This window comes from Strix uralensis, chromosome Z, assembly GCF_047716275.1.
Source record: "Strix uralensis isolate ZFMK-TIS-50842 chromosome Z, bStrUra1, whole genome shotgun sequence".
NCBI classification, from domain to species: domain Eukaryota; kingdom Metazoa; phylum Chordata; class Aves; order Strigiformes; family Strigidae; genus Strix; species Strix uralensis.
In genome coordinates, this window is record NC_134012.1 from 99,247,524 (window position 1) to 99,274,407 (window position 26,884).

A 26,884-nucleotide genomic window follows, 5' to 3' on the forward strand; every position below is an offset into this window, starting at 1 on the left:
CTCTCATCTGCCAGACTCCTCCAGCTGTCCTGCTCTGCCTTCTGCAGATGCTGCCTTCCTTATGTGACCCCTTTCCTTTCCATAAGGTGTTTATTTGGGTAGAGATATAGGCCAGTTACCTTTTAAAGGTGCCAGATTCTTTTTTCAGCAAGACAGGGATTTGCAGCACGTTATGAGGATTTAACAGCTACTTCAGCATAAATAAAATAAAGCCCAGGAGAGAAAAAAAGCCCAAAACCAACCCAACAACAAAACCTTGCATCTTGGGGTGAGTTCCCACCATTCATCAACGTAATTTTCATCCTGAAAATTGAAGTTGGGATTATCCCTGTGCTATTTGAAAGCCTTTGCAGTCCCCATCGGGCAGAGAATAACCCAGTATAACTTGGTGCCTCCTTGCAGGGACAGGGCTTACTGCTAAGCTTCCCAGTTAAACCACCTGATGGGATCAGCAGAGGTTAACAGCACCGCAGGGGCTTGGTGGCAGAGGGTTTGAAAAACAAGAAGTCAGCAACATTATCCTGAAAACCTGTTTGTTTTTTTTTTTTTTATCCCCTTGTCATGAACAAGATCCAGTTTGACCTGAAAGGGAGCAGGAGAGGATGCAGCAGGGCACCATCCCAGCATCATCCAGGCTTTATCTGCGTTGGGGTTTCTGCAGCCCTGGGTGTTATCTTGTACAATGCCTGATAGTTTCCATAGAGTAAATATTTTCTCCTGGAGCAGTGCAGCTTGTGGAGGAGCTGAGAACAAGCCAAAGCAGAGGCATTGCTGGGAGGATAAAGCCCAAAAGGGCTGGCACTTGGGTTGTGTCCTGCATCGCAGCTTGCCTGCAGAATCGGGACTGCAGCAGTCCCCCTCTTTGGGGGGATATGAGTTCCCATTTTCCTTATTACCCTCTTCTTTAAAAAAACCCACAACTTTCCTGAGGTTCCTGTGACTTTCTAACATACATGTGAATTACAGTAACACTCGAAATTACATCTTCCGGCCTGGAGCATTGCTGCATCCTTTGGGTGGGTACCCCAAGTTATCCTCAGATACTCTTAATACTCCTCAGCATCAGCCCATAGAACAAATAATTGATACTAACTGTATTTTTTTCCCAGTTAATTAGCTGTAGAAAAATCGTGGTAGTAGGGATGGTTGTGAGGGTTAAGAGGACTTTTAGCTGGGGTCAATTAGAATAGGTATTTTTATTTTGTTAAAACAGGAAACAAAATAATGTCAAGTCAAAGAGCCTTTATTGAATCCAAAATTAAATCTGTTTTTAAGTATTTTACACCATAATGGAGAGCTGTGGAAATTTGGTGTACGTCACTATGAAATAAAAGCAAAAATCCTTTGTTTAAAAATACCAAACCCTAAAAAAAACCTGGAAGAACTTTTTCCAGCATTTTCTTCACAGTGTTTTGGCTGCAGTGGCTTGACTAAAACTATTTAAAACTCACCAAGCAAAAGCTAGGTTGCTGACAAACAAGTGATTTAAAAAAAATAATTTATTTTTATTATTTTTATTTTTATTTGATGAGTTCAGCCTTTTGCTTCTGCAAAGGTGGATTTAGTTCCTCAGGTGACTGTGGCAGGGGAGAAAAATGACCCTTGTCTGTGCCAAAGGAGGGGACACATGGCGCTTGAGTGCCAGGTGTCACCTCTAGTTCCTGATGCTGGAGGGCACTGGTCTTCTTCTGGATGTCATGGATTATGTGGGGGTGCTCACCAGCAGCAGGGTGACCCCATGGATTGGGGGTCCTCAGCAAGCACAAAGGTTCTTCGAGGTCCCTCCAGGAGGGAAAATCCCTGAAGCAAGCTCTAGTGTGAGTGGAGGAAGCCTGCCCCGAGCCCCAGTGTTTTGTGGTTATGTTGGCATTCATTGCATCTTCCTCTGAAGTCACTACGTGCTTGCAGTAAGTGAGGGCTAGGTGCAAGTTCATTTTCTTGATCATTCATGTTGTATAATTTCTCCCAGAAGTGCCTTTTCCAGTCCCTTGTTAAGCCTAGCTTCTTACTTGGTGGGTCATAAAGATCCCTCAGATGCCTTCATCTGACCTGTGCTGTACAGGCATCCGAGAGCCAGCAGTGATGGTCTTCCACCTGCAAGGCCCTTTCATAGGAGATACCATCTGGGTATATAGTGTTATACAGTCTCTTGATTAATCAAATTCTCCGTTACTTCTTTTCTTTTCTTTTTTTTTTTTCCGAAGCTAAATAGTTTGGGCTCTTTATTTGCACCTCTTAGGTCAAAGGTACGTGAATAGCAGGTGCCCTGCTATGATGTTTCTGCTGAAACTGCTGATGCTGCTTCTTGTTGCTGCAATTGCAGTCCTCCCCCTCACGTTCTCGTTATGATTAGCTTTGGGGCTGTTAATCCCTTGGGTGTAAGCAGAGGTTGGCCAGTGCAGGGAGGCACAGGAGAGGACTTTCTCAGATGCTGACATGTCCTGACATGAGCTCCTTCAGTCCGTGCAGCCTTATTTGGTGGGGCTGCCACATGGTGGAGGTTATCATGGGAAGACCTTCATGAGGGACATGAAGGACCCTTCAACAAAAGAACAAAAATAGTGTAAAACTTGTTCGTGGATGTGTTTCTGGGTTGTCCTCATGCCTGCAGGTCCCCCAGTTATTGTGGGGGAGTCAGTCCTGAGCACGGCTGGTGGGTTTTCCACTGCAAATGGGGTCTTGGAGTGGACACATCTGCCCTGAAAGATGGATCCTTCTGTTGGTCTTTGATGTCTGCAGGTGGTTCTGGGTCCTCCAGTTGTCATCCAGCCTGGTAGGAACAGTGTTTCCTTTTGGATCGAGGCAATCCTACCAAAATAAGTATTTCTGGCACTATCCCTGAGCAAGCTGTATTTGTGAAGAAAAAGCTTCTCTCGGTGCCTTCTTGAGCTGGTGTCCTGAGGGGTATTAACTCAGTGCAGTCACCCCAGAGGCATTCTGAAAACTAAGGCCAAATTTCTGATGTTCATCAAAGACCCTCTAGATCTGTGATGCCTTCCCTGCAGTAGCACCTTGAGGCTCCAAGACCTCTTTCCTCCTCCCCAAGCTAGAAGGGAAAGCCAAGCATTTAAGGTAAGTCCTAACAGGGCTTGTTGTCTTTTACAAGAGAAGGAAGTGAGGTATGGTGGCTTGACCAGAGGATCCAGCAATACATCCCAATCACATGTGCAGCACGTGGCATGCTTGGGTCTGTGATGGGTGGAGCCCTTGGACACAAGTTGCAGCTCAAGCACATTTTGGGACTAGCTTGAGGTTCTTGTCCCCGGTACACTGGCAGCAGTGCTGAGGCTCAGCGGGGCATCTGAGACCTGCGGTTTGCAGAAGGGACTGATGTCAAGGACACTGTCAGCAGGGAACATTAGGATATAGGGTTGGTGGATCCCAAGGCTGAACATCAGCTGTCTTGATCTGGGCCAATCGTCTAGACTGTTACTGCTTCTGGAGGTAAATAGACACTCCCAAAGCTCACTTGGTCTCATGTTCATCTCAAAATAGGTCAGCTATCATGTCCTGGAAGACCTGTCTCTCCGTTTGCTTTGTATTAATGAAAACTTCCCTGTCTTCCTGCTGGGGCTCAGCTGAGTTGAGCTGCTTCATTTACCTCTTATTAATCAAACCCAGCGGTCCCCTGGGCAATAAATGTGGCTGCGCAAATACTTGCAGTGTCTTTACCCTCTGGGGTTCAGCAGGCTGTTCTACCAATCCCCATCGCTGGCTTCTTATCACCCTCTCACTTGCTGCAATTTAGTGAGGCCACCTGGGATGGGCTTTTGGGCAGATGTCCGGCTGTGTTGCTGCTGCAGAGCTTTAGTCTGGGAGTGATTGCGAAAAAATGCACTTCAGGCCTCAAAAAGGGAGGCTGGTGTCTGGCCAGTAACTCCCAAAAATTCCTGTCTGGGGAGGTGCTTTGCTTGTTATTTGCGGGACTGGTTCCTTAAGGGGGATGTTATCCTTGTGAATTGGTTCAAGCTGTCTCATGAGCTGCTGGAAGGAGCTAAAATCTGGGGATGGATTTGAGAGGAGGGTTGAGCCCATGGGCTTGGTCCCTGCTGCTTGAGCAAAGAGTCTGATCCCCAGCCCTCCAGGACTGAGCATCACCTGCTGCTGTGGCTTTGGCCAGCATGGTGGGGTGGTGGGTCCACAGGGAGCTGGACCCCATCCCTGCCACGTGGCAGCATTCCTCAGCTCAGTGGGACACTTGGCAGGCTTGAGGTCATGTCCCTTCCCGGGGCAGCTGTTGGGAGCCCAGTGCAAACCCTGGGTCTGGCTGGGTGTCACGTTTTCTCTTCTAATTGCTGTGGGAAACTACATGGGAGAATGTGCAGGAGGAGATCCTTGTAGGCTGAGAAATGGATTTAGGATCTTCGAGGGCATCTTCCCATGCTGGAAGAGCTCTTAGATGATGCCTTTTGCTCACAGCAGTCTCAGGGAGCCAGGTTTAATTAGGATGGCCCCTCTGGTTGGAGTGAGAATCACTTCTCCAAAATGGAATCACGTTGGTGGATGGAAATCTGCTGTCTAGACGATGTCCAGTCCATGTGTCCAGGAGCAGGAACTAAGGAGGACACTGTGTCCAGCCCTGGGGGAAGGCAAAGCTTTGCCAACCAACTCAGTCCTGGGTCAAAAACCTGTCCTTAAATGCATGAGAGTTGGATACCTTGCTGGTCTGTGTCCTTCTTTCCCAAGCAGAAGGTTCAACAAGTAGGTAGGACATGGGAGATGATGCCTGTGGCTTTTTCCCTGTGTTTGCAAGCGGCTGCAGCTCTTATATTGGTGCATTTAAATCGGGAGGAAGCCAGAAGCAGGGTCCAGGAAATCTCAGCTCTTCTGACACCGATGTCCTCGTTCCTTGGCAAGCTCTGTGCCATGGTGGACCCGCTCGTGTGGTGTTGAACACTGACCCCACAGGGTTCCCTGCCCCCTTGTGCTTCCCCAGGGCTTTGTTTGCTTCCCTGCCTCTTAATTTATTATTATTAGATTAAAAGCATTATGAAGAAGGGATTTATTTTCCTTCTGCGTCTATGGAATTTCCAATTTCCATGGTTCTTGTTCTTTTCCACGAGAATATATAGAAGATCTGATTGATGGCAGTGCTGTGGCAGCTGCCTGTGCAGGAACTGATGAGGTCCACGACTGATGCTCCTGGGGTAGCCGTGATGTAAAAGCCAATCTGCTGCTTATTTTATGACTTGAACATTTGAATGTGGTGGAGGAGTGGGGGTCCAGGATCCAGAGGCAGGTTTTGGAAATTTTGTTTGTTTGTGGGTGTTGCTAAGTGGGGTTTTTTAGGTGGGTTTTTTTTTAGCACTGAAGATAATTAAAGATTCAGAAAATCTCTGAATATACTTATCTGCATGGATTCTTTCAGATGAGTTTAACTAGCTCAGAGAGGGGCATGGTGAGTTGTTTATTTTCTCTTTCCTCTGCAAACTGGCAGAGGTTTACTGGATGATTTTTCTTTCCAGTTTCATTTGAGCAGCTCATGTTAGGCAGAAGAGGCAGGGGGTCTGCTAAGAACAAGCCAACCTTGAGTCATAGGGAGTTGTCTCTCCTTGAAATCTGCTCCTTGTCTTGCTTGTGTAACCCAGGTCCAAAAGTGACCAGATCTGAGGCTGGGAAGGTTTTTCCCCTTGGTCAGAGCAGCTGGAATCCAGGGTTCATTTGCTTTGCTCTGTTGCAGTGGTGCAGAAGGTGGCTGATGCTGCAAAAAGCATCTTGCTTCCTCATTTCTATTTCGTCTTTCAAAGACCTTGAATATGGGGGGCACCTGAGGCTCTCCAGCCCCCAGCCTTGTTGCACAGAAGAGCTTCATTTCCAAAGAAGAGGAAAGCTGTGATGAAGGGAGGCAATCAGTGGGGATGGAGGCGAGATTCCATGGGGATGTGAACCTCATGAAGTTCAACAAGGCCAGGTGCAACGTTTTCCATCTGGTTGGGGCAATCCCTGGTAACAATATGGGCTGGGGAATGAAGGGATTGAGAGCAGCCCTGCGGAGAAGGATTTTGGGAAGCAGATGGATGAAAAATTGGACATGAACCAGCAATGTGTGCTCGCAGCCCAGAAAGCCAACCACATCCAGAGCAGTGTGGCCAGCAGGTTGAGGAAGGAGATTCTTCCCCTCTGCTCTGCTCTGGTGAGACCCCCCCTGCAGTGCTGGGTCCAGCTCTGGGGGCACAAACAGCAGAAGGACACGGACCTGCTCGAGCGGGGCCAGAGGAAGCCACGAAGATGCTGGGGGGGCTGGAGCACCCCTCTGTGAGGACAGGCTGAGAGAGTTGGGGGGGTTCAGCTAGAGAAGAGAAGGCTCCGGGGAGACCTTAGAGCGGCCTCCCAGGGCTGAAAGGGGCTACAGGAAAGGGGGGAGGGACTGTTGATCAGGGAGGTAGGGATAGGATGAGGGGTGACGGTTTTAAACTGACAGAGGGGAAATTTAGATGAGATCTAAGGAAGAAATTCTTCCCTGTGGGGGTGGTGAGGCCCTGGCACAGGTTGTCCAGAGAAGCTGTGGCTGCCCCCTCCCTGGAAGGGTTCAAGGCCAGGTTGGACAGGGCTTTGGGCAACCTGGGCTAGTGGAAGGTGTGTCTGCCCAGGGCAGGGGGGTTGGGACTGGATGGGCTTTAAGGTCCCTTCCAACCCAAACCAGTCTGTGATTCCCAGGAGGAGAAGACCAGCTGACTCCTCCTAGGATAAAATCCCCTCCATCTATCCGGAGTGGCAGCTCCAGCATTTTGGCTGGCGGCCAAGGTATGTCCTCTGAATGCTGCTAAAAGCTGGCGTACGGGCACAAAAATGCTCTTTGCCAGCAAACTACGAGTGTGGTTTAATAGGGATTAAGCACCCTCTGTGCTTGCCCTGCTGCTGACCGGGGGATGCCACTCCCGCCCCATCCCTCCCTGCCAGCAGCGACCCGTGGGGTGGATTACTTCAGCAGGTTGACATCTCAACTTAGAGTTGGATGTGTCTTTTAGGATTACAGGGCTTTTCACAGCCCAAGTGCTCATTATATTGCCTGGGTGCCTGGAAAGAAAAGATTTACTTTCTGATAATGGTGTTTCCCTTCGGTTATTTGCAAAAGACAGTACGTGGCGGCTGGCGTGCAAGCACCAGGTCAAAACGTGCGGTTGTAAAGCGTATGGATCAGCTTGTTATTATAGTGCTTTTATTTAGGACGTGGGCTGTGCTCTCTGCCTGCAGAGCGCTGCCTGTGTGGGGAGTTTCACACCCTGCCTGCTGCTTCCACGGGATCAGGGCTCATCCCCTGGGATTGCGGAGGAGCTGGGCAAAACACACGCGTTGGTTGTGTGAGGACTGCTACCTGTGTTGTGCATCATAGTGGGGCACGCATGTGTGCACAGTGTACATGTGCAAGCTCTTCTGGCAGGAGAACATCCTTCGTTCATGTCTTCTAGCGTAATTCCTGCAGCTGCCATGTCCTGCCCAGCCTGCTGGTGTCATGCTGTGTGCTCTCGGAGGAGAAACAGCGTGGCTCCAAAGAGGAGATTGTGGAGCATGTGTGATGTCTGCATTTTTTTTCTATTTCTTCAAATACTTTTATTTGGCAATGTTTCCTTTGTAAAGGTGAAAAATAACAAGGATAAGATGTAATGTGGGCTCTTGTTCCCTTAGCTTTTAGGGAGGGGAATGTGAAAATGGATTATGTCTGACTTAAGTCACAGTTTGTAGTATCAGCCAATGTAGAAATAAGACTCAGGCTGTTCTTGATTCAGGAGCTGGTGTTTGGAGGCTGTGACCTGTTTCAGGTTTTATTTCTAGAAATGCTGATGTATTTCCATGTGTTGAATTTGTATGAAGATCATGGGTTGGGGACTGTGCCTTGCTGTCGTGCTGCAGTGCTGCTGATACTCCGGCAGACTCCTTGCTCTGGCATCCCATGTAGTAGAGCATCCCACCATGGGATGGGACCAAGGTCCATCAGATGGCCCATAAACCCACCTCCATTCACCCTCTGAACTTCAGACAGTGGTTTTCTTAGTGGCTTTTCCTTATTTTTCTTGGCAACATCCATCACAAACCAAAGGTAACATCTTCCCCCTGGGCAAGGAAGCCCATCTGTTGGGAAACTGCTCCAAACTTGTGCACAGATTTGACACACTAAAAGACTTTGTGTTTCTAAAGGTGACGAGGCTTTGGTTTTGTTTAAACAGAAAAAAACCCACCTCCCAACTGCAAAAAATTCCTTATTGTGGTGAAGCAAGCTGCGTAATAAATTGTCTGGCTGAGAATGATTTCTGGCTTTCTGGTTATTTCTCTCCCTTCCTTGCCGGATCACTGTGTCAAGGCGGCTGTTTTGGGTTGCATTCTGTGGCCTTTTGCACTTGATAGTCTCCTGGTGCTCTCCTTTCCCTCCTCCACCATTTATTTCTGTGTTTATTTTAGTGTTTGCCCGCTCTGTTGCATGCCAGACTCGTGGATGGCACTGCAACGTGCCAGCTGTTGGTCTCCTGTCCTGTCACTTGGGCTTTTCTGCATCACCAGGTACCAGAAACTGGCCCTGAGACTGGAGGGATGATGAAATATATAAAACGCTCAGCCAGCCATGGACGCATCAGTATCTGAAAAGCCCAAGGCTAGCTCCGCCAGCAGTCACTCAGTGTGGTTTTCAAAGGTGTTTACATTTTAATTAGAAAAGAGTCAGATCCAGGATATAATAATTTACATGGCTGTGCTTGACGTTTTGGCATCTGGAAAGATAGCAGCTTTGGAGCAGCAAATCCAAACCAGACACGTGATGCTTCATCTGTGCTCGTGGAGATGCAGCAATACCTGGGTGCGGGGAGCCATGGTTCATCTCGACTGCTTTCATTTTCCATAGTAACTGTTCCTGCAGTTTACTGAATACAAAAGCTGTCCGCCAGCAATAAAGATAACCTGCTTGTTTCATTCAGTGAGATGCTCTCACCGCTTTAGAAAGACACATTGCTAATTACTTGTTGGAAATGGGGTGGATTAGGGGAGAGAAAATATTGCTGCTGAAGGAGCTCATTAAAAAGAGATGCTGGGAAGCGACCTGCCTGCCCACTGGCCGTGGCCGTGCTGATAGGCAGGAGTTCAAACCCCAAATGCAGACAGTGCTTCTGCCTGTGCTGCTGCCAGAGTGTTAGCTGGTGGATGGTGAGTCAAAGCATGCAGAGGGTTTCACCTGACCTGAAGGTGCTGATAAGAAGCAGATAAGGAGAGTTGTTCTGCACCAGCTGCTCTGCCCTGGTCTGTGTGGCCAAAATATCCCTCACCTCCCAGGTCTGGGGCCGAAGGGACACCCTCCCTGGTGCACGTTGTGCACTTCAGCAGCAGTTTTAGAAAGCCTGGCTTGGTGAAGACAATAGGCAGAAGGTGTGAGGGAGGTGATGATGGAGGGTTTGTCCATGTGTCGTTCCTCTCTGCCCAGCCCCAGAGAGGTACCGAGCAGAAGAGGGCATCATCTCGCTGAGAGGTGATGTCCAACAGGTCTTCGTTGTAGGGAGTGGAGAGCAGTGCGGTGGGTTTTGGAGGCTGGGCAAGAGATTTGAAAATTGATGTTGGTTGCTCATGGGGCAGGACGTGGTGTCTGCTGGCTGGGGCTGGGCTGGAGCTTGTCCCTGAGTCTCACTGGGGGTCCCTTCATTTTGGTTTTACCATCATCCCATTCAGGCACAGATAAATATATCTGTGGGCTGCTGAGATGCTACTAGATTCATGTCCCAGATGTCTCAGAGCAGACAGGACCTGCTGAATCGCAGCAGTATTTAAAATTTATTTATTGTAAACTCCCCAGGGAGAGCAAATATGAGAGGGACACTGGAAGGAAGTGACTGCATTGGTACACATAGAATTTGCACTGCAGCTGCCTTTTATAGGAAGCATCCTGTGTTCCTAGAAAAACCTGGGATGATAAATCCCATATGGCAAGAAAAAGGCTTTCAGTGATCTGTCAGGGTAGCTCTGGAGATTGTCTGTGAATTGTGAGCTGCCCAGTGGCTGCCCTGTGGTGGCATTTCTGGAGAATAAAGCTTCTGCAGAGGGAGGCTGTTCCATGTTCAAAGCCCCATCCAACCTGGCCTTGAACCTTTCCAGGGAGGGGGCAGCCACAGCTTCTCTGGGCAACCTGTGCCAGGGCCTCACCACCCCCACAGGGAAGAATTTCTTCCTTAGATCTCATCTAAATTTCCCCTCTGTCAGTTTAAAACCGTTCCCCCTCATCCTATCCCTACCCCCTGATCAAGAGTCCCTCCCCCCTTTCCTGTAGCCCCTTTCAGTCCTGGGAGGCCGCTCTAAGGTCTCCCCGGAGCCTTCTCTTCTCCAGCTGAACCCCCCCAACTCTCTCAGCCTGTCCTCACAGGGGAGCTGCTCCAGCCCCCCGAGCATCTTCGTGGCTTCCTCTGGCCCCACTGGAGCAGGTCTGTGTCCTTCTGCTGTTGGTGCCCCCAGAGCTGGACCCAGCACTGCAGGGGGGTCTCACCAGAGCGGAGCAGAGGGGGAGAATCCCCCCCCTCGCCCTGCTGCCCACACTGCTCTGGGTGCAGCCCAGCACACGGGTGGCTTTCTGGGCTACCAGCGCACGTTGCTGGCTCACAGTTTTCCACCCCCCAACCCCCCCAAGTCCTTCTCCTTGGGGCTGCTCTCCAGCCACCCCTCGCCCAGCCTGGATTTGTGCTGGGGATCTCCCCGACCCATGGGCGGGACCTTGCCCTTGGCCTTGTTGAACTCCATGAGGTTTGCCCGTCCCCACTCTCCAGCCTGTCCAGGTCCCTCAGGATGGATCCCTTCCCTCAGCGTGTCACCGCCCCACACAGCTCGGTGTCAGCAGGAACTTGCTGAGGGTGCTTTGATGCCGCTGTCCATGGCCTCAACAAAGACATTCAACAGCGCCGGTCCCAACCCCAGGCCCTGAGGATGCCACTTGTCACCACTCTCCACTTGCACATCGAGGCGCTGACCATAACTCTTGAGTGCAACCACCCAGCCAGTTCCTTATCCACCAACTGACCCATCCATCAAATCCACATCTCTCCAATCTAGAGACAAGGATGTCATGTGGGACAGTGTCAAATTCTTTGCACATATCCAGGTAGATGATGTCAGTTGCTCTTCATTATCCACCAATGCTGTAACCTCATTGTAGAAGGCCACCAGATTTGTCAAGCACAAATTGCCCTTGGTGAAGCCATGTTGGCTGTCACCAATCACCTCCTTATTTTCCATGTGCCTCCTTATTTCCATGTGGAGAAGCTTTGTCTTGGTGTGCTGGAGAGTAGATGGCTGGAGCATCTTCCCTGAGGGAGGATGTATGTATGGAGTCCTCTCACCCAGACTGCTGTGAGCTGATGGAAATGCATTGCTGTCTCTGCATGACTGTCTTCCTTTCATTGTAGACTCACCTCTTCTTACCTAATTTTGGTTGCAAGTTCCCCTGTGCTGTTGTCTCCCACCCATCTTGGCCAAAATGGGTTCCTTCTCCATTGCTGCTCTTCACCTATCAGACTCACCATTTGGTTGCACAAGCTCAACAAGCCTAGGGCACCTTTGGGAGAAGGGGAATGAATGTCCAGATGTCATAAAAAATGCTTGTTCTTATTATTTGCTGATTAAGGGTAAAACTGTGTAATTGCCATAAACTGTATAATCTTGCTAGAGCAAGAACCCCATTTTAAAATAACAGGTATTAATAATAATTATACATTACAGTAATGCTGATAATTACTAAGTTATAATAAGCAGTTTGCACATCAATTGACTTTTTCTGCTTCTGATTCCTTGTTTTATGGTCATAGTAATGAGCGTGGCATGGGCTTTGTAGGAAGGGTTTGGAAGGTAATTTTCAGACCCCCAAAACTTACAGACTTCATGCTTTGACAAAGTAGGGGGAGGAGCAGGGAACAGGGGGAAAAAAAAATATTTGAGGTTGATCTCTATTAATTATCATTAAAGAAGGTATCTGGGGTCTGGGAATCCTTGGTGGTAGGCACTATGCCAACACAGATCCAAGGGATCACCACTCCCTGAAGAGCTCTCAAGAACATGCGTTTGTGCCCAGTTTGGGAAGACATCAACCGCTTTGATGCTCAAATGTGGGTTTGGGTTTTTCTTTGAAAACCTCTTGTTTGTACATGTTTTCAGGGCGAGGCGAGATGGGAAACCTACTCCAGGCCCAGAGGTTTCCTGACACATGGCACCAAGAAGAGCAGGGCACCATCCAGCCTGTGGCGCCTTCCCAGTGGAGAGGGTTAATTTTGGAAAGGGAGAGAAGGTTTATCATTAGTATGGAGAGTAAACCTTCACAGGTGGACTTGAATTGGTCTGGATCTAGGTGGATGGTTCCCTTCCCAAGGGGTTCCCTGCCAAGGAGGAAGGGCCGCCATATGTGTTGCACATTTGTGTTCCAAAAATCTGTCCCTCTTGAAGGGCCAGGCTGCCTCAACCAAGAACCAGCTTGCAGGACCCAGCAAATGGGCCTCTGTAAACCTGTGATTATATTGGTTTTGTTTTGTCAAGCATGTTTATGTATGTGCATCTCACACTTGGTAGAATAAGGTAGAGCCTGGAAATCAATGGCTAACAGCTGAAAAAGCCCTGCCTTGAAAAAGCTTCTAGAGGATGTTGACCAAAACAACCCTCATCTGAGCATTGGGACGTCTCTGGGCAGACTGGTGGAATTGGAGAAGGCAGTTGTATGATAACTGAGAGAGACTCATCTGAAATAGGTGACACTGCTCAGAAAGAAGTATTGAAAGTAGACTGAGAGAGCAGAGTAGGCTTTCTTAAGTGATGAAGTGTTTGAATGTCATCTCATGGAACTGTAAAACCATTCAGGTTGGAGAAGACTTCAGGAGGTCTTTAGTCCAACCAGTTGCCCAAAGCAGGGTCAGCATCAAGTTTAGACATGACCTCGCTGCCCTAGTGATCAGGCACATGTGGTCCTAACCATTAACCCCGGTATAGGAAAGGAGCGTGGTCAGAAGGGGAATTCAAAAGACAAATTCAGAAAACCGGGAGCTGGTTGCTACCAGGGAGTGCCAGGAGATGCCACAAAGTCAAGATGTTCCTCTGGTTGTTGACCCTCTTTGTGGAGCCCAGGGTGTGGCGATGGTGGCGTATTGGCAGTGACGCCAGCACAGCCGACACGCTGGGATGTCCATGTCGGGTGGCCGGTCTCTGTGTCATTACGTGATTCACACCAACTTGGTGCAGAATAAGCATACAAAGATTACGGACCATGACTTGTTGGTCTCCTATCTGTCCAAGCCTGAACATCTGCTCTAGGGGTCTTTGTGTACAATGATGATCTTATCTTGGGTGTAAGTGGTAACTCATTACCCTTAAATATAGGGGAGTTTTCTTCCTGCTAAGTTCTGGTTTCCATTAGAGAAAGAGGTGAAGGTACTGCAAGATGACTTGGTTTTAGGGTTTCCTACTAGAGATCCATAAATATCTCAAATACGTGGTTTGTGCTTGTTTGCTGGACCTGGTACTTCTGATAAACCCATTTGCTTTCAGTTCACCGTCTCTCCTGTTGCTAATCAGCAAAATGCTTGCTGGGCATGCATTGCCACCCCAAAAGTGGAGACATGTCTTAGCCCTTGCTCTGGTTTATGCTTTATCATGGTTGTTCAAGGGGGAGCATCCCCATGGCAGTGCCCTGGGCTTGATTTCCTCTAGGGCCAACTTCAAAAAACCAATAAAAATAGGCAAAAAACCTTTGGGTTTGTGTTGTGTGGCCCCAGGGAATGGAGAATACCCTCAGACTCTGCTTGCTCCATCCTAAGTGATGCCACCTGTATCAGCTGTCCCCTACCTCATGTGGTCACCTCCCCATGCCATCATGCCCTCCAGGACTCATTGCAGCCACCTATTCTCCCAACTCTTTCTTTGGCACTTTCTGTTTAATAATTGGTGCTTTCCATTTGGTAATTGACAATAATTAGCTAAAAGGGGAGAAGCATACCCTCCTCCAGGGCTCCATGCTCTCTGGGGCTCTTCTTTTTTATCCTTGTCTATTTCTTTTTTCTTTCGCCTTTTTTAATACGCCACATGATTTTTGTTCAGGAGCTAATGTGTGATATTGATCTACATAATGAGCCTTTTTGGCAGTCCGGGCACATTTGGGAATAATTCCTTGAACAGATGAAATCCTTAGGCCAGAACTGCTCGTTCTCAGCAGTTTCCAAATGAAGCCACAATTGTTCAGAAGTGACAGATGAGAAATAGTTCAGGAGCTGGAAATTACATGAGCTGGGAACAGATTTTTTTTTTTCCTTCCCTTCCGGATGGCATGTGACTCACTTCGAATTTGCTTGGTAATTTTATGTTTTTCTCAAAACAGACTGTAAATACCAGTTCCTGGTGAAGGAGAGGGTGAGGGGTGAAGTCCTGCAATGTGATGGGAGCTCCCCTGTCTTCTCCCTCCAGCCGCAGGAAAGGAGGAGTGAGAGTCTTACCACAAGACACTGGTCCAAAATTTAATTCTTGTGCAAACATGCCCAGCCCAGGTCCAGGAGCTGATAGTTTCTTTTCTTTAAGGTGTGCTTGGCTTTCAGCCATGGAGAAATAGGAAGGAAGAGAGCATCATAAACCCCCTATATCTTCTGCAGAGCCATTCTCCTGCAGAGAGAGAGGTTTTAAACATAGATTCTGGTGTGATCTCTGCTCACCTCCTCATGCAGACCTCCTCAGTGGACCATTTACCTGTCGCATCATTGACTCAGCATCATTTACTGTTGCCGTCCTAGAGAAGCTTTTCAGTTATCATCCTCTTCCTCACACCCTTGTCCGTCATCCCCAGCTGATCATCCTTATCCAGCACAGCTAATACTGTGGACTTTTTAAATTAAGCTTTTTAATTTTGTTTTTCTCTTGTGCATGTGTCTGGAGGTTTTCAGTATCTTGGGTTTTAAGAAGGAGGATAAGCAAATGTCTGTTGTCCTCAGGTGTAGGAATATTACAGAAATTGGACTTGTTTTTTTTATGCACACATGGAAACTCTGTATGTGACCACCTAGGATTATTATAAATGTTATTGGATGTACAGCAAAAGTAACCTGTGTGTGGTAACTGACAGGCTTTGGCTACTGTTTTTTTAACCTTTTTATGATTACTGGGAAATCATTTCCTGCCTTTTTTAATTTTACTTCCTCAGGCCCCCTCCGTTCTCGGCGTCTCTCCTGAAGGGATGGAGAACTCATCGGTGGCATCAGCCTCCTCAGAGGCAGGGAGCAGCCGCTCTCAGGAGATCGAGGAGCTGGAGCGTTTCATCGACAGCTACGTCCTGGAGTACCAGGTCCAGGGGCTGCTGACGGATAAAACGGAGGGGGATGGTGAGAGCGAGAAGACACAGTCCCATGTCTCGCAGGTGGGTGAAGGGCACGGTGTGGGGTGGGAGAGGGGCTGAGGGACACCAGTGGCTTGTCACCTGGGTTGGGGATGCACATCCAGCTGAAGCAGCTTTTCGAGCATTGGGGTGTAAAGCAGGACATAATAAAAGACTGGATTTGGGGCAGCTTGCTTGTTCAGCCAGATATGAGGTCTCCAACCGGTTGGTAGAGGTCTCTCGCCAACTGGATTCTGTTTTTGCATGTTCTTAAGGTGTGTGCCCCGAAGCTTTTTGACTTCTCCAAGGTTCCCATTTATAAATGAAGAACATTTCATCTGTAAATGAAGGGTGGTTCTCTCCATCCCAGACAGCACGCTGCTTCAACAGGGTGGAAAAATCCTGGAGGGATTGGGAAGAGCTGCAAAGACTGCAGCGGCAGGATGCTCTGCAGTGAGGTGTTCTCCCATCCGTATGCACAGGGGTGTCCATGAAACAACCAAGACCAGAAGGTCAATCAAAAGCCCCAAATTCTCAAAACTGTGTTTTTTGTGGGCATTTTAATATGTGTAATAACCTGTTTTCTTGCATCATGGTTGTTATGTCAGAGAAGGAAATTTCTGTGTTTCAGAGGATGGGAACACCCAGCAAACAGAGGCATGGTTTTAGCGGGGATGTGGTTTGGTATTTTCATTAGGATGACAGGGTCCTAGTTAGGTTTGTTCGCAAAATGGACATTTTAGGTCCAACACAAGGAGAAATGAAACCTCCTGACCTGTTGTTGTTCGGAGAAAAATCGTTTGTGCCACGATGTGCCAGATGTGGGCTGAAGATGTGAACTATCAAAGGGATAAGGAGTCCATGGAGCAGGGAGCTCTGGTCTTTGCCCTTGGGTGAGTAAGGCTACCGTGATCCTCCGTTTGTGATAGAGCAGCTTTCCTACCCCACAGGGCTCCTGGTAGGATAAAATATTTAGGTTAGAGACCACTTACATACTGGTTATGAGGATGCAATAAGAGTAAGACTGAAGGGTCGTAAGGGTAAGGATATGCTTGTTGTTGGATAGCTGAGATGTGTTTTTGCTGCTGGTGGGGTCTGCTGGTTTGATTTGGGTCTTTGTCTCTTTATACAAGGTGTAAGGGAGACTGATCCCAAGCAGAGATCCCCGGAACACTTCGTGTTAAGCCTTAATGCTAGTTTAACAGCTAACAAGACTACGTGGCAAAGCCAAGACGGGGGTATGATGATGGAGAGAAAGGCAGAGTGCAGGCTGGGTTTGTGCAGGATCATGACCTCCTCCAGCATGCAGAGGAGTTTTGTTGCAGGTCATTTTGTCTCTTGCTTCATGCTCAAGTCTATTAATTGCTTACCAGTAAGGCCCTGCCTCCCTAGGGTTTTGTTTTGCCTTTAAACTGGGAGGTGTGCTGGGGTAGTGAGAGCAAGGTGCTCTCCTGCCATTTGCCAGAGCTGCCTGCTTCTCCTGTCCCCTGCACTGTGCTCCCCAGCGTGCAAAAGCCAGGGTCCCCAAGTCCAGCAGAGAAGAGCTTGCTCTCCTGTGTGAACCTCGTGAAGTTCAACAAGGCCAAGTGCAAGGTCCTGCACGTGGGTTGGGGCAATCCCAAGCATCACCACGAACTGGGGGATGGATGGGTTGAGAGCAGCCCTGCCGAGAAGGGCTTGGGGACACAGGTGGGTGAAAAACTGGACGTGACCCAGCAATGTGCGCTGGCAGCCCAGAAAGCCAACCATCTCCTGGGCTGCATCAAAAGAAGTGTAGCCAGCAGGGCGAGGGAGGGGATTCTCCTCTGCTACTCCCAGAGACCCCATCTGGAGTACTGTGTCCAACTCTGGGGTCCCCCACTCAAGAAAGACATAGACCTGTTGGAGCGGGTCCAGAGGAGGTCAGAGGGCTGGAGCAGCTCCCCTGTGAGGACAGGCTGAGAGAGTCGCGGGTGTTCAGCTGGAGAGGAGAAGGCTCCAGGGAGACCTTAGAGCAGCCTCCCAGGACTTAAAGGGGGCTTCTAAGAAAGACAGAGAGACTTTTTACCAAGGTCTAGAGTGGCAGGACAAGAGGCAATGGTTTTAAACTGAAAAAGAGTAGATTTGGATTGGACATAAGGAAGAAATTGTTCCCTGTGAGGGTGGTGAGGCCCTGGCACAGGTTGCCCAGAGAAGCTGTGGCTGCCCCCTCCCTGGAAGGGTTCAAGGCCAGGTTGGATGGGGCTTTGGGCAACCTGGGCTAGTGGAAGGTGTCCCTGCCCATGGCCGGGGGGTGGGACTGGGTGGTCTATAAGGTCCCTTCCAACCCAAACCAGTCTGTGATTCTGTATATGAAGGATCTCATCCTTATCTGATATCAGCAGTGCTTATCTGATTTATAGGAGCTATGCAGGTTTGATGGAGCTGAGTATCTGTTCCAGAGCTTTGGACCCTTTATCCCTTTATATATTAGCTCAGTGTAAAGAAATTACCAATCAAATGAACCTTTTTAAGAATATGTTTTGCTGTAGAGGTCTTTTAGCTGCTCTCCATGCCAGGGAAGGAAGGAAAGGCACATTGTACACTGCTTCATCCTCCACACCACTCACAGGGGAGCTGATTCCATCACCAGTCTAGAGAATCCCAAAATGTTGATGTTCCCATGGTGGGGATGTCTCCAACCTTGTTCCCACCAGGAAAAAGAGGAAAGTCAGAAGGAAAATGCAGTTTTGTTTTGGCTGTGGGCATAATAATGGGTGAGCTACACCTTGGGAGATGCTTCCAGGCATGTGGTTGCACCCAGAATTGTTAAAGGAGATAGGCATAGATCTAGCTCTCAAGCGTGATAGCACCATGAGCTTCTGCAGGTAGGTCAGCAGAGGTGGCAGGAGAGTGATGGGCAGCTCTTTAAAGAGCTCGCTAAAGGCGAGGCTGAGGTCCCTCCATCTGGTGAGCTAGAACGGGCTCTCTGATGAGGGCAGAGCTGTGCAGCGATCATGGGCAGTTCTAGTGGTGGCTCTTCCTCTTATTTTGTGGCCTCATTGATACCTGTCAAGAAGGTAGTTGGTGTTTGAATGGAATTGACTTTTCATTTTCTTGGTACATCAGCCTTGGTGATGGCATCCGGGCGGTGAGTGTCTCAGGAGCAGCTGAGCACTTCCAGGATGAAAGACCTCAGAAATGGGGCTACTCACCAAGGTTCAGTCTCAGCTTTGGGGGGGCGGTGACAAAACAGCTTTAGGATTAAGCAGCGTCTTTCATGTTTGTCTAGTGAAAATTGCTTTTAAAAATTTTATTTATTTTTCACAGTACAATGCAGCCCTTAATTTCTCCGAGGGGGGAAAAAAACCTAAATGACCCCAAATGGAATTATTTTGGTGGGCGTGTCTTGCTGTCTAAACCTTGGGGAAAGCTGTCATGATCCCCTGTGGCTGGGAAGTCCCCTGATGCCGATGTCCTTCACCATGGGGCGAAGCCAGTGTGACAGCAGGGCTGCCATCCAGGCTGCACATCCCAGCTGCGGCGTACAGCAGTGGCCAAACCTGCAGCTTTGAGCTCTGTTTTCTGTTTTGTTTAAAATAAAGACAGAGTTTTTTGGCAATTCAGGAGTCATATCTGTCCCTGAAGCAAACAGAGTTGGGAAAAGCAGAAACTTTCCAGCTTTCCATGGTAGACTCTATGGCAAAGAGTAATCAAGTCAAGCTGCTCTGGTGTGTACCAGACACCTGAGATACCAAACATGGTTGGAGTCTGTAAGGAAATACTGGGAATGGATTTTATTGCAAAGTGTTGTTTTCAGGTGCCTTCCTGCAATGGTTCCTGCATCTTTCCTCTGCTCCCCATCGGCGGGTGAAGCGTTTCCAAGCCAAAGCCTTTGGGATGATCCTCAAAAAGGAGGCGGGGGGGTGCACGTGTACAGTGATGCCCGCGGCCGGACGGTGTTTGCTGTGTGCTGTGGACTGACACAGCAGTTTTCCGCAGCCCGGCTATTATTTTACACAATCCCTTTTTTTATCCCTTTTACAGTGGACGGCGGATTGTAGCGAGCAGCTTGATGGCAGCTGCTCCCCATCCCGAGGGAAGGGCTCGTCGTCTCACGAACACAATCAGGTAGGGGTTGTGTTTAGCTCTTCCTCACCAAACCTTTGCTTTTGTTCTTGCACTGTCTCATCCGGCAGTGCGGAGCCTGCCTGTGCTGCCAGCTTTCCTTCTCCTGTGGAAGGGGAGACGTGTCCCTCTGCTCGGCATCTGAAAGCTCGTTCCCACTGAAACCATGGGAGATGGGCAACATCCTGATGTGTGGATGGATGCTCTGACCACAAACTTATTGCTCTGCGATAACGGGGAAAAAATACGGAGTGTCCCATTTATTCCTGAAGAGCTTCTTATTGCCACCTGTGCAAGGCACCTCTTCGGAGCATCAAAACTGACTTGGAAGTATGTGATGTATCTGGGGTGAGGGATCTTTGTGTAGCTGTGCCTCTTGGTTATGTGCTGCAGCACAAGGATGGTGTTGCAGGGAAGAGGATTAAATAGCTGAGAGGGTGAACTGGGAGAAACAGCAAAATTGCACGTGCTGACAGCCTGTGTTGGGTTTGCAGTGACGGAAGCCAGGTGCAAGTCAGTTTTGGTGGTTGTACGTGGCGTGAACGCCAGTGAAGAGTATTTAGCACTGCTGGCATCGCTGGAGGTGGCTGTCCCTCCTCTGTGCGAGCACTGGCGTGGGAGAGGGTTGGGTAGAGAGGAGGCATGGATTTGACCGTTGTCACCTGGTTGAGGAGCTGCTGTGCCACCACGCGAGTGTCAACTCTGTAAGAGCAGTGTTCACCCGAGGAGACAGGAGACCGAGCCGGCTGCAGGAAGGGGTGAAGTGGCATTTGCCGTTGCCGTGGCTGATGGATGATGGATGTCTCCAGGGCTTCAGGCCGGTGGTTTTGCTGCTCTTGCCCTGCTTGATGTCCTCCAGGCTTCAGTCCCACGCATGGGATCCATGAGAAGAAGTCTGGGAGCCCCTTGCAGGGTGGTACAAGAGGCCGTGCCGGTCTGAGCAGTGCATGTTGCAGCTCCCATTTTGGGCACAGTTTCTTCCCGTGCAGAGCCGTGCTGGAAGCTTCTGGGCTGTGGGATGGAGGCTGACACATCTCCTCCCTGCCATGTGCCTGGATGGAAGGGAGCATCTATACAAGCACTTGCACAGAACAAAGGCAAGATCCTGTTGTGCAGGAAGGTGCGGGCTGTACAGAGATGCTGCTTCAGATGAACCTCTGAAGGTGGCAGATGGTATTGTGGATTTAATTTATTATAGCTTTGATCTGCTCTGAAATATTCAGCAGCAAAACCCCGGCTGGGGTCTCTCCCACTGCTGCAGCCGGCTGCTTGAAATTCAGCTGGGAGGCTGGCCGTTTCCCTCAAGCCTCCTTGGGTTGCTCGGGGTGTTAACAGGACCGGGTGTTTTCCCTGGGAAGAATGTCCCTGGCTCGTCACCCAAGGGCCCAGCTGACATGCCAGTCTCTGGTGGGTACCACAGGAGGATGCAGGAGTCACACACGAGTGATGCTCGACTTCAATCAACGCAGCCCTGACATCTTCCATCTGCCTGATGCTGTGCTCTCTTTTGTTTCAACTTATGGGGCGTTTTTTTGTTGTTTTTTTTTTTTTTTTTCCCTGGGAATTAAACCTATTTGATCTCCTCCAACAGGGAGCTTGTTTTCTATATACAAATAACATTCGCTGATGCCCAAGCTGTTTTCCCTGCATTTGGGCTCTCTCCCAGCCTGCAGCAGAGCTAGTAATTATCTCTCTCCATGTTGGGCTTCCTTTAACAGCGAGTAACAAATTTTCCTTGGCACCAAAGAGGAGCTGCAAGCTATTGTTCTTCTGTCCAGGCAAGCGTTTCTCTTGCTGTTACTGATATATGAGTGAAACGCTGCTGGTGAGGGCTAGGTTCAGTTTATTACCATTTCTGGCTGTTGATTTTTCACTAGTAGCTTTAAACATTAAAAATATATATATTCATTAATAAGGTGTTTATCCTGAATGTAAGTTATCAATCAGTCTTCAAACCTGCTAAGGAAAATGCTGGCTTATTATTTCCCAAGAGATGTTGGCAGTTTTTTGGTTGCAATTTTTTATGGTTTTTGAGGGTTTTAGTTGAAAAATCAAATTCCTGTTTTTCCTATTTTATTTCCAGCTGAGATTTCTGCATTGTCAGTTATGCAGTATGCACCAGACTTAGTTCAAAAATACTTGGATGTGAGATTTCTGCTGGCTTCAGCTACTGTGAAAATGTGGGTTATGTATTGGTGGTCGTGATACGCCTCACGCAGTTCTAACCTGGTGACCAGAAAGGGCATTTATATGGAAATCCAGGTTAGTCCTGGAAATATATTCAGCATCAGTTTTCTTTTCTGCAAAGGCAGAGTAGTCAAGGGCCACAAAACTAATTGGCTTCCTAAAGGTTATAGGGGAGCCTAGAGTGAAGCTGACTTTCTCGTGATTGAAAATCCCCCTCTGCATCCCTAAGTACCTGATGCCTTTGAAATTCTTGTCTGTAGGATCCAGCAAGGTTAAGGCAAATAAAAGAATTATTTTTTTTTCATGCGTAGGCGTATTACGCATTTATATAGACATTTATATATAATGTGTGTATATAAGCATCCACAGGATGTTGTGTAAGTGTGGGGCTGAGAGTAATTCCTGGATAATGTGCAATTCAAGAGTAAAAATAAGGTGTCTTGATGCATCCTGCAGTCCAGGATATTCCTAAATTGCATTTTTTCTGACGTGGTTGGTTATCTATGGAGAAGACCACCCCGTACTTGCCCTGCTCTTGCACTGCTTGGTGAGACATCTGCTATTGGCAGCTGTGGGAGACTGTATGGGGGTCAGTGCCTGTAGGCTGGCACTTGTACATCCTGTACAAAGCAGTGGCTTCAAAATGGAAAAAATTGCCCCTGGAAACCTTTTACTCTAGTTTTTCCAGTTCTCTGGACAGGTGGCTGCGAGAAGATGGTCTGCTCATGGAGAATCTCATGAGATACATTTCGTGAGCTCCTGGTGCGCTGAGAAAATCCTGGCCTCACAGTCACATTCAGCTCATCAATAATTCTCCTTGTTTCCTACTGTGAACACTTCCGTTTGCTGCATGGCAGTGCCATGTTCCACTAAGCCCAGCTGCATTTGAGCGATGCCCCCCAGAAGGTCTGCCAGCACTGTGTGAGCCTCTGGGGTAGAGACCACTCCGTCGAGGTATGCAAGATACTCTCTGAGCACCATATGACCTTTATAAATGAGGAAAGTTTAGGTAATGGAGTAATTTCATATCTTTTTACGTTTGGATTTATTTTTTTTTCTAAAAAGACCCAGTGGGAAGGTTTTATGTAATACTTTATTTGCATTCCCCTTGTGAGGCTGTTGGAAGTAGGAAGCTCTTTGATATATTTCTGAGAGCAATTCATTAAGTAAAAGACTTCTGGTATGGTATGTATTTAGAGAGCCAGCAGAGCTCTTGGTACATGAAAGGCCTGGCAGCAGCTCCATCCCAGGCTCCCCTTATGTAAAGGGCATTAACAAAAACCAGAGCAACTCTGCGGGTCTGTCCCATTTCTCCAGGCGGTGGGAGAGGGAAAGCTGAAAATCCTCCTTCCTGGCCAAGTCCGTCCCTTCCCCCATTGGTGGCTGGCTGTCACCCATCATCACCAAGCAAATGCCTGTGTTGTTGGCAGTAAATGGGACTGCAGTTTATTTCACTGCTTATTTGCATGTGTGTCCATGTCCCACTGGGTGCAGCAGGGACTTGTTGCATGATTGGGGACCTCAGAGGCTTCTCCAGTTGATGGTCATGTTGTCTATCTGCTGAACAGTGAAGGAGCAGGTAGGGTGTGTGGATCACATCTGGATTATCCTACACCCTGCCAGTACCACCCTTCTCCTGTCCTCCCCGAGGAGCTGGTGGTGGAGGAGATGATTTGGTTTGCCTTTCCATTAAGCCAATAGAAACAGCAGCACGCCTGTGACAGGCAGAGGTGGTGGGTTTCCACACTCGGGCTTTGGTTGGAGAGGACTAGCTGGCCAGGGTCAAGAGCATCCCAAGGGCTGCACTGAGAAGTTTAGTGTCCGATGTTGAGTGTCTGGCGCTATTTGGTAGCGTGGAGATGTAGAGAGCTTTGCAGGAGTTGTTTGCCATTGTCACCAAGCCTGCCACATCCTGCCTAAGGATGTCTGAACCCAAACTCAAGCCTTGCTGTTAAGGAAAGCATGAGAAGTTCTCACAAAATCAAATGTCACATGAAACTTTTATCTCCGATGTCTCCGTGACTCAAAGAAGCACAGTGCTAGTGCCAAAATGTTTCCAGGCAGGAGATGGTTCTCATCGTATGAGCTCAGACTGTAGACAGAGGACATCTGACCTGCCTGCATCTGGGGAGGTGCAGCCCGAGGAGGTGTCTTTGACTGCTGTGCATGGAGTGGGAACAGCAGAGATCCACCTAAACCTTCCAGGTCCCTCTTTCATGTGTCTCACTTGAACCTCAAAACCCCCTCCGATGATGAGCACTTGTCTTCCAACCGTGTATGAAGGTTCTCTTGGAAAACAGCAGATTTCAATGCACAATGGAACTTAATTTTATAGAAATCAGAAAAAACAAAGTAACAGTGCAGATTTTTCTTGCAATTCCAGAGATATTTTTTTTTGCAGGCATCAGTGCTGCTTGGCTGCCTGGGGTGAAACATCAGGAAATCCTCCCCAGTGGATGCTGCATAGGCAGATGGCAAGGGATCACAGTCTCAGGCAGTGGCTGTGTCAGAAGGTCTAGACTTGGACTGAGGCTCCTGCAACCACCACCATCACCGTGTAAACTTCTCAGGTCGTTGGTAAAGTCATCTTCTTGCCAGCTTAAATCTGCTGACATCAGCAGACAGCGTGTAATGCCCCAAATCCTTGGCTAACCAGATCAGTGCTGGAGAGTGGTTGGACACTGCTTGCGAAGAGGCTGACAGGATCTCCTGGCCGAGGATGGAATTCATTTCCTCGTGCTGGTAGACAGCCTGTGTCTGGCTTTAGTTGACCATCTTTGGGTCCCGGATCTGAATCACAGTGATTTTCTTGCTCAGCAAAATGTCAGGGATGATCCTGGGGGCAGTTTGGGGTTCTCCATCTCACCACCCCGCTTCTGTCATAGCCCAGGGCCAGTTTGTACACTGAAGTTGGTTGAGGTTGTCCACCACGCTGAAAACCTGTTGGGACAAGTGGATGCTGGCAGGTACTGCAGTCACCGTTGTCTTGTTTCCAAAAGAAAAAGAGAAAGCGAAAGACAGGAAGTTACTTTGAGGCTTTGCCAGTGAATACAGGTTAGTGTAGCCCTGCCTGACAGAAGAAGAAATTAAATCTTTAAGTAGGGTGACCTGCCCATGATCAGAGAGCAGTTCTGAGAAAACCAGTCACTTAATGGTTTTCTGCCTGTAATTGCTGGGTAACACTCCCTCTGTGCAGCGAACGCAGCCGTGATTGGAGAGGACTGCTGAGAAAGAAATCAACTCCTTTAACTAATATATAGGTGTGCTGGGTTTGTGTGGAGGGTTTTTGGTAGCAAGGGAGGGGGCTACAGCGGTGGCCCCTGTGAGAAGCTGCTTGAAGCTCCCCCAGCTCCAAGGTGGACCCACCTCTGGCCAAGGCCAATCAGTGATGGTGGTGAGCCTCTGTGATAATGTATTTAAGAAGGGAGAGATTGGGACTTTGAGGAGGAGTTAGGAGGACACCTCTGCGAACACCGAGGTCAGTGGGAGGAAGGACGAGGAAGAGGGGGAGATGCACCAGAGCATGGAACCCCCCTGTATCCCATGGTGAGAGGGCAGGGCCCCCCCCATCACCCATGGGGGTCACTGGAGGAGCAGACATTTGCCTGCGGCCTGTGGGGGACCCCCAGGACTCTGTGGGGAGAAGCAGCCCCCGCTGTTGTAGTTCAGTGCTGGGAGGTGCAACACGTGGGGGTGACCCACGGCGGAGCATCTCGGGAAGAATCATCCCGTGGGGAGGACTCACGGTGGAGAGAGTTTGTGGGGGACTGTCTGCTGTGAGAGGGACGTGACGTGGAGCAGGGTGAGGAATGCAGAGGAGTTCTTCCCCCCAGCCTTGGGGGAAGGAACAGCAGGACTGACTGCACCCCCCATCCCCTGCGCCGCTGGGGGAGGAGGTAGAGATATTGGGGACAAAACTGAGTCCCAGAAGAAGGGAGGGGTGAGCGGAGGTGTGTTTAACATATGGTAACACTTCTCACTGTCCCACTCTGTCAAGTGTTGGTGGTCTTAGTGTTTGAATTATAGTGATGTCCTTGTTTTCTTCCCCTAACGAGCCTGTCTTTTGCCTGTGAATGGCTGACCCACCCCTCCCTGTCCTTATCTTTCTGAGCCTTTTGTTTCATTTTTCTCCTTCCCAGCGCTGGGGGGGAAGGAGTGAGTGAACAGTGAATGTCTGCTCAGTTGCCCTCTGGGCTCAAACCACAATAATAGGTCTGACTTCTCTGTGACTTCTGCTTGGGATACACCTCGTGAAGCAGTGCCACTCCTCATGAGGCAGACACCTGCTTGGGTGTCTGAAGATTTGGGAGTGAAATGGCTTCACTGCTTTGCAGCCTAATTTAGGAGAACTGTTGCTGTTTACTGACGATGGAGGAAGGCGGCTTCTAGGCCTGGTGTCACTAGTGACTCATGGGAGGACATCTTGTCACCCTCGGTTTCCATTTGTGTAGAGTGGACAGTGATGTTGGTCTGCCTGCTGAAGGGAGAGCTTCTCATGCTCTATTTTTGTGAAACTTGCCGTAGCTGAGTTACCTTTCAGGTCTCCATTCTTCTTCCAGATTTGGTTGAATAGGTCAACAAATGCTGAAGCTCTTAACAGGGGAGGGATGACTTGAGCCATTTAGTCTGAGGCTCAGGCTGGAGCTTGGTGCTGGATTCCATGGCATGTCTGAAGTTTTCGGTGCCATTCTGAGTGCTCTCAGTGCTCCTTCTCATCTTCATCCTTGTGTGTGAACAAGCTATCTAGCACATCCTTGGTTAACACATCTCTTCCAATGTTGTCTGGAAGGAACACAACCACACAGGCTTAGCCCTTTCCTGAGGAGTCCAGAAAGATCTTGTAGGCTTAATGTCCTAATTCCAAGCCCATCAGGTCCTTTGGTCCTTTATTGTGGCGGAGGTATAGGTAAAACCTTACTTTTCCAGTTGGGAGAAGAGCTCCAAACGATGTTTGAAGTCCCTCCTGCTGTACCTTTACTGAAGTAGTGATCAGGGACCATACCATATTGGAGAGGGCTGGGGAAGGTGGACATGGACCTGGGGAGTGAAGGAGCAGAGCCAAAGTGGTTGTTTTCTCTGCATGGTATTTTTATATCAGGGTAAGTTTTCATTTTTTCTTATAGCCTTATGCAGTACACTGAGAAGAAAGAAGCTGGAAATTTGTCCCTGCTAAAATGTTTAGAGTAATCTTATGTTTTTTTCTTAAAAGGTACATTTAAAATTATTAAAATAATTAAATCATTATTTTTCTGTAGAAAAATTGGAGTGGTTGTTCTTGAAAAGGTCTAGAAGAGCAGGGAGATACTTGGA

General features: G+C 48.7%; 1 protein-coding gene across 3 annotated transcripts in view; it reads left to right on the forward strand.

Moving 5' to 3' along the window:
• Window positions 1–26,884, forward strand: part of CTIF (cap binding complex dependent translation initiation factor) — a 146,716-nt gene that overhangs the window by 12,489 nt on the left and 107,343 nt on the right. For all 3 annotated transcript variants that reach the window (XM_074856064.1, XM_074856065.1, XM_074856068.1), the window contains exons 2-3: window positions 15,131–15,343; window positions 19,307–19,390. In XM_074856064.1, the coding sequence (XP_074712165.1) occupies window positions 15,164–15,343; window positions 19,307–19,390 (264 nt within the window). In that variant the 5' untranslated portion in view covers window positions 15,131–15,163. The remainder of the gene's footprint in view (window positions 1–15,130; window positions 15,344–19,306; window positions 19,391–26,884) is intronic.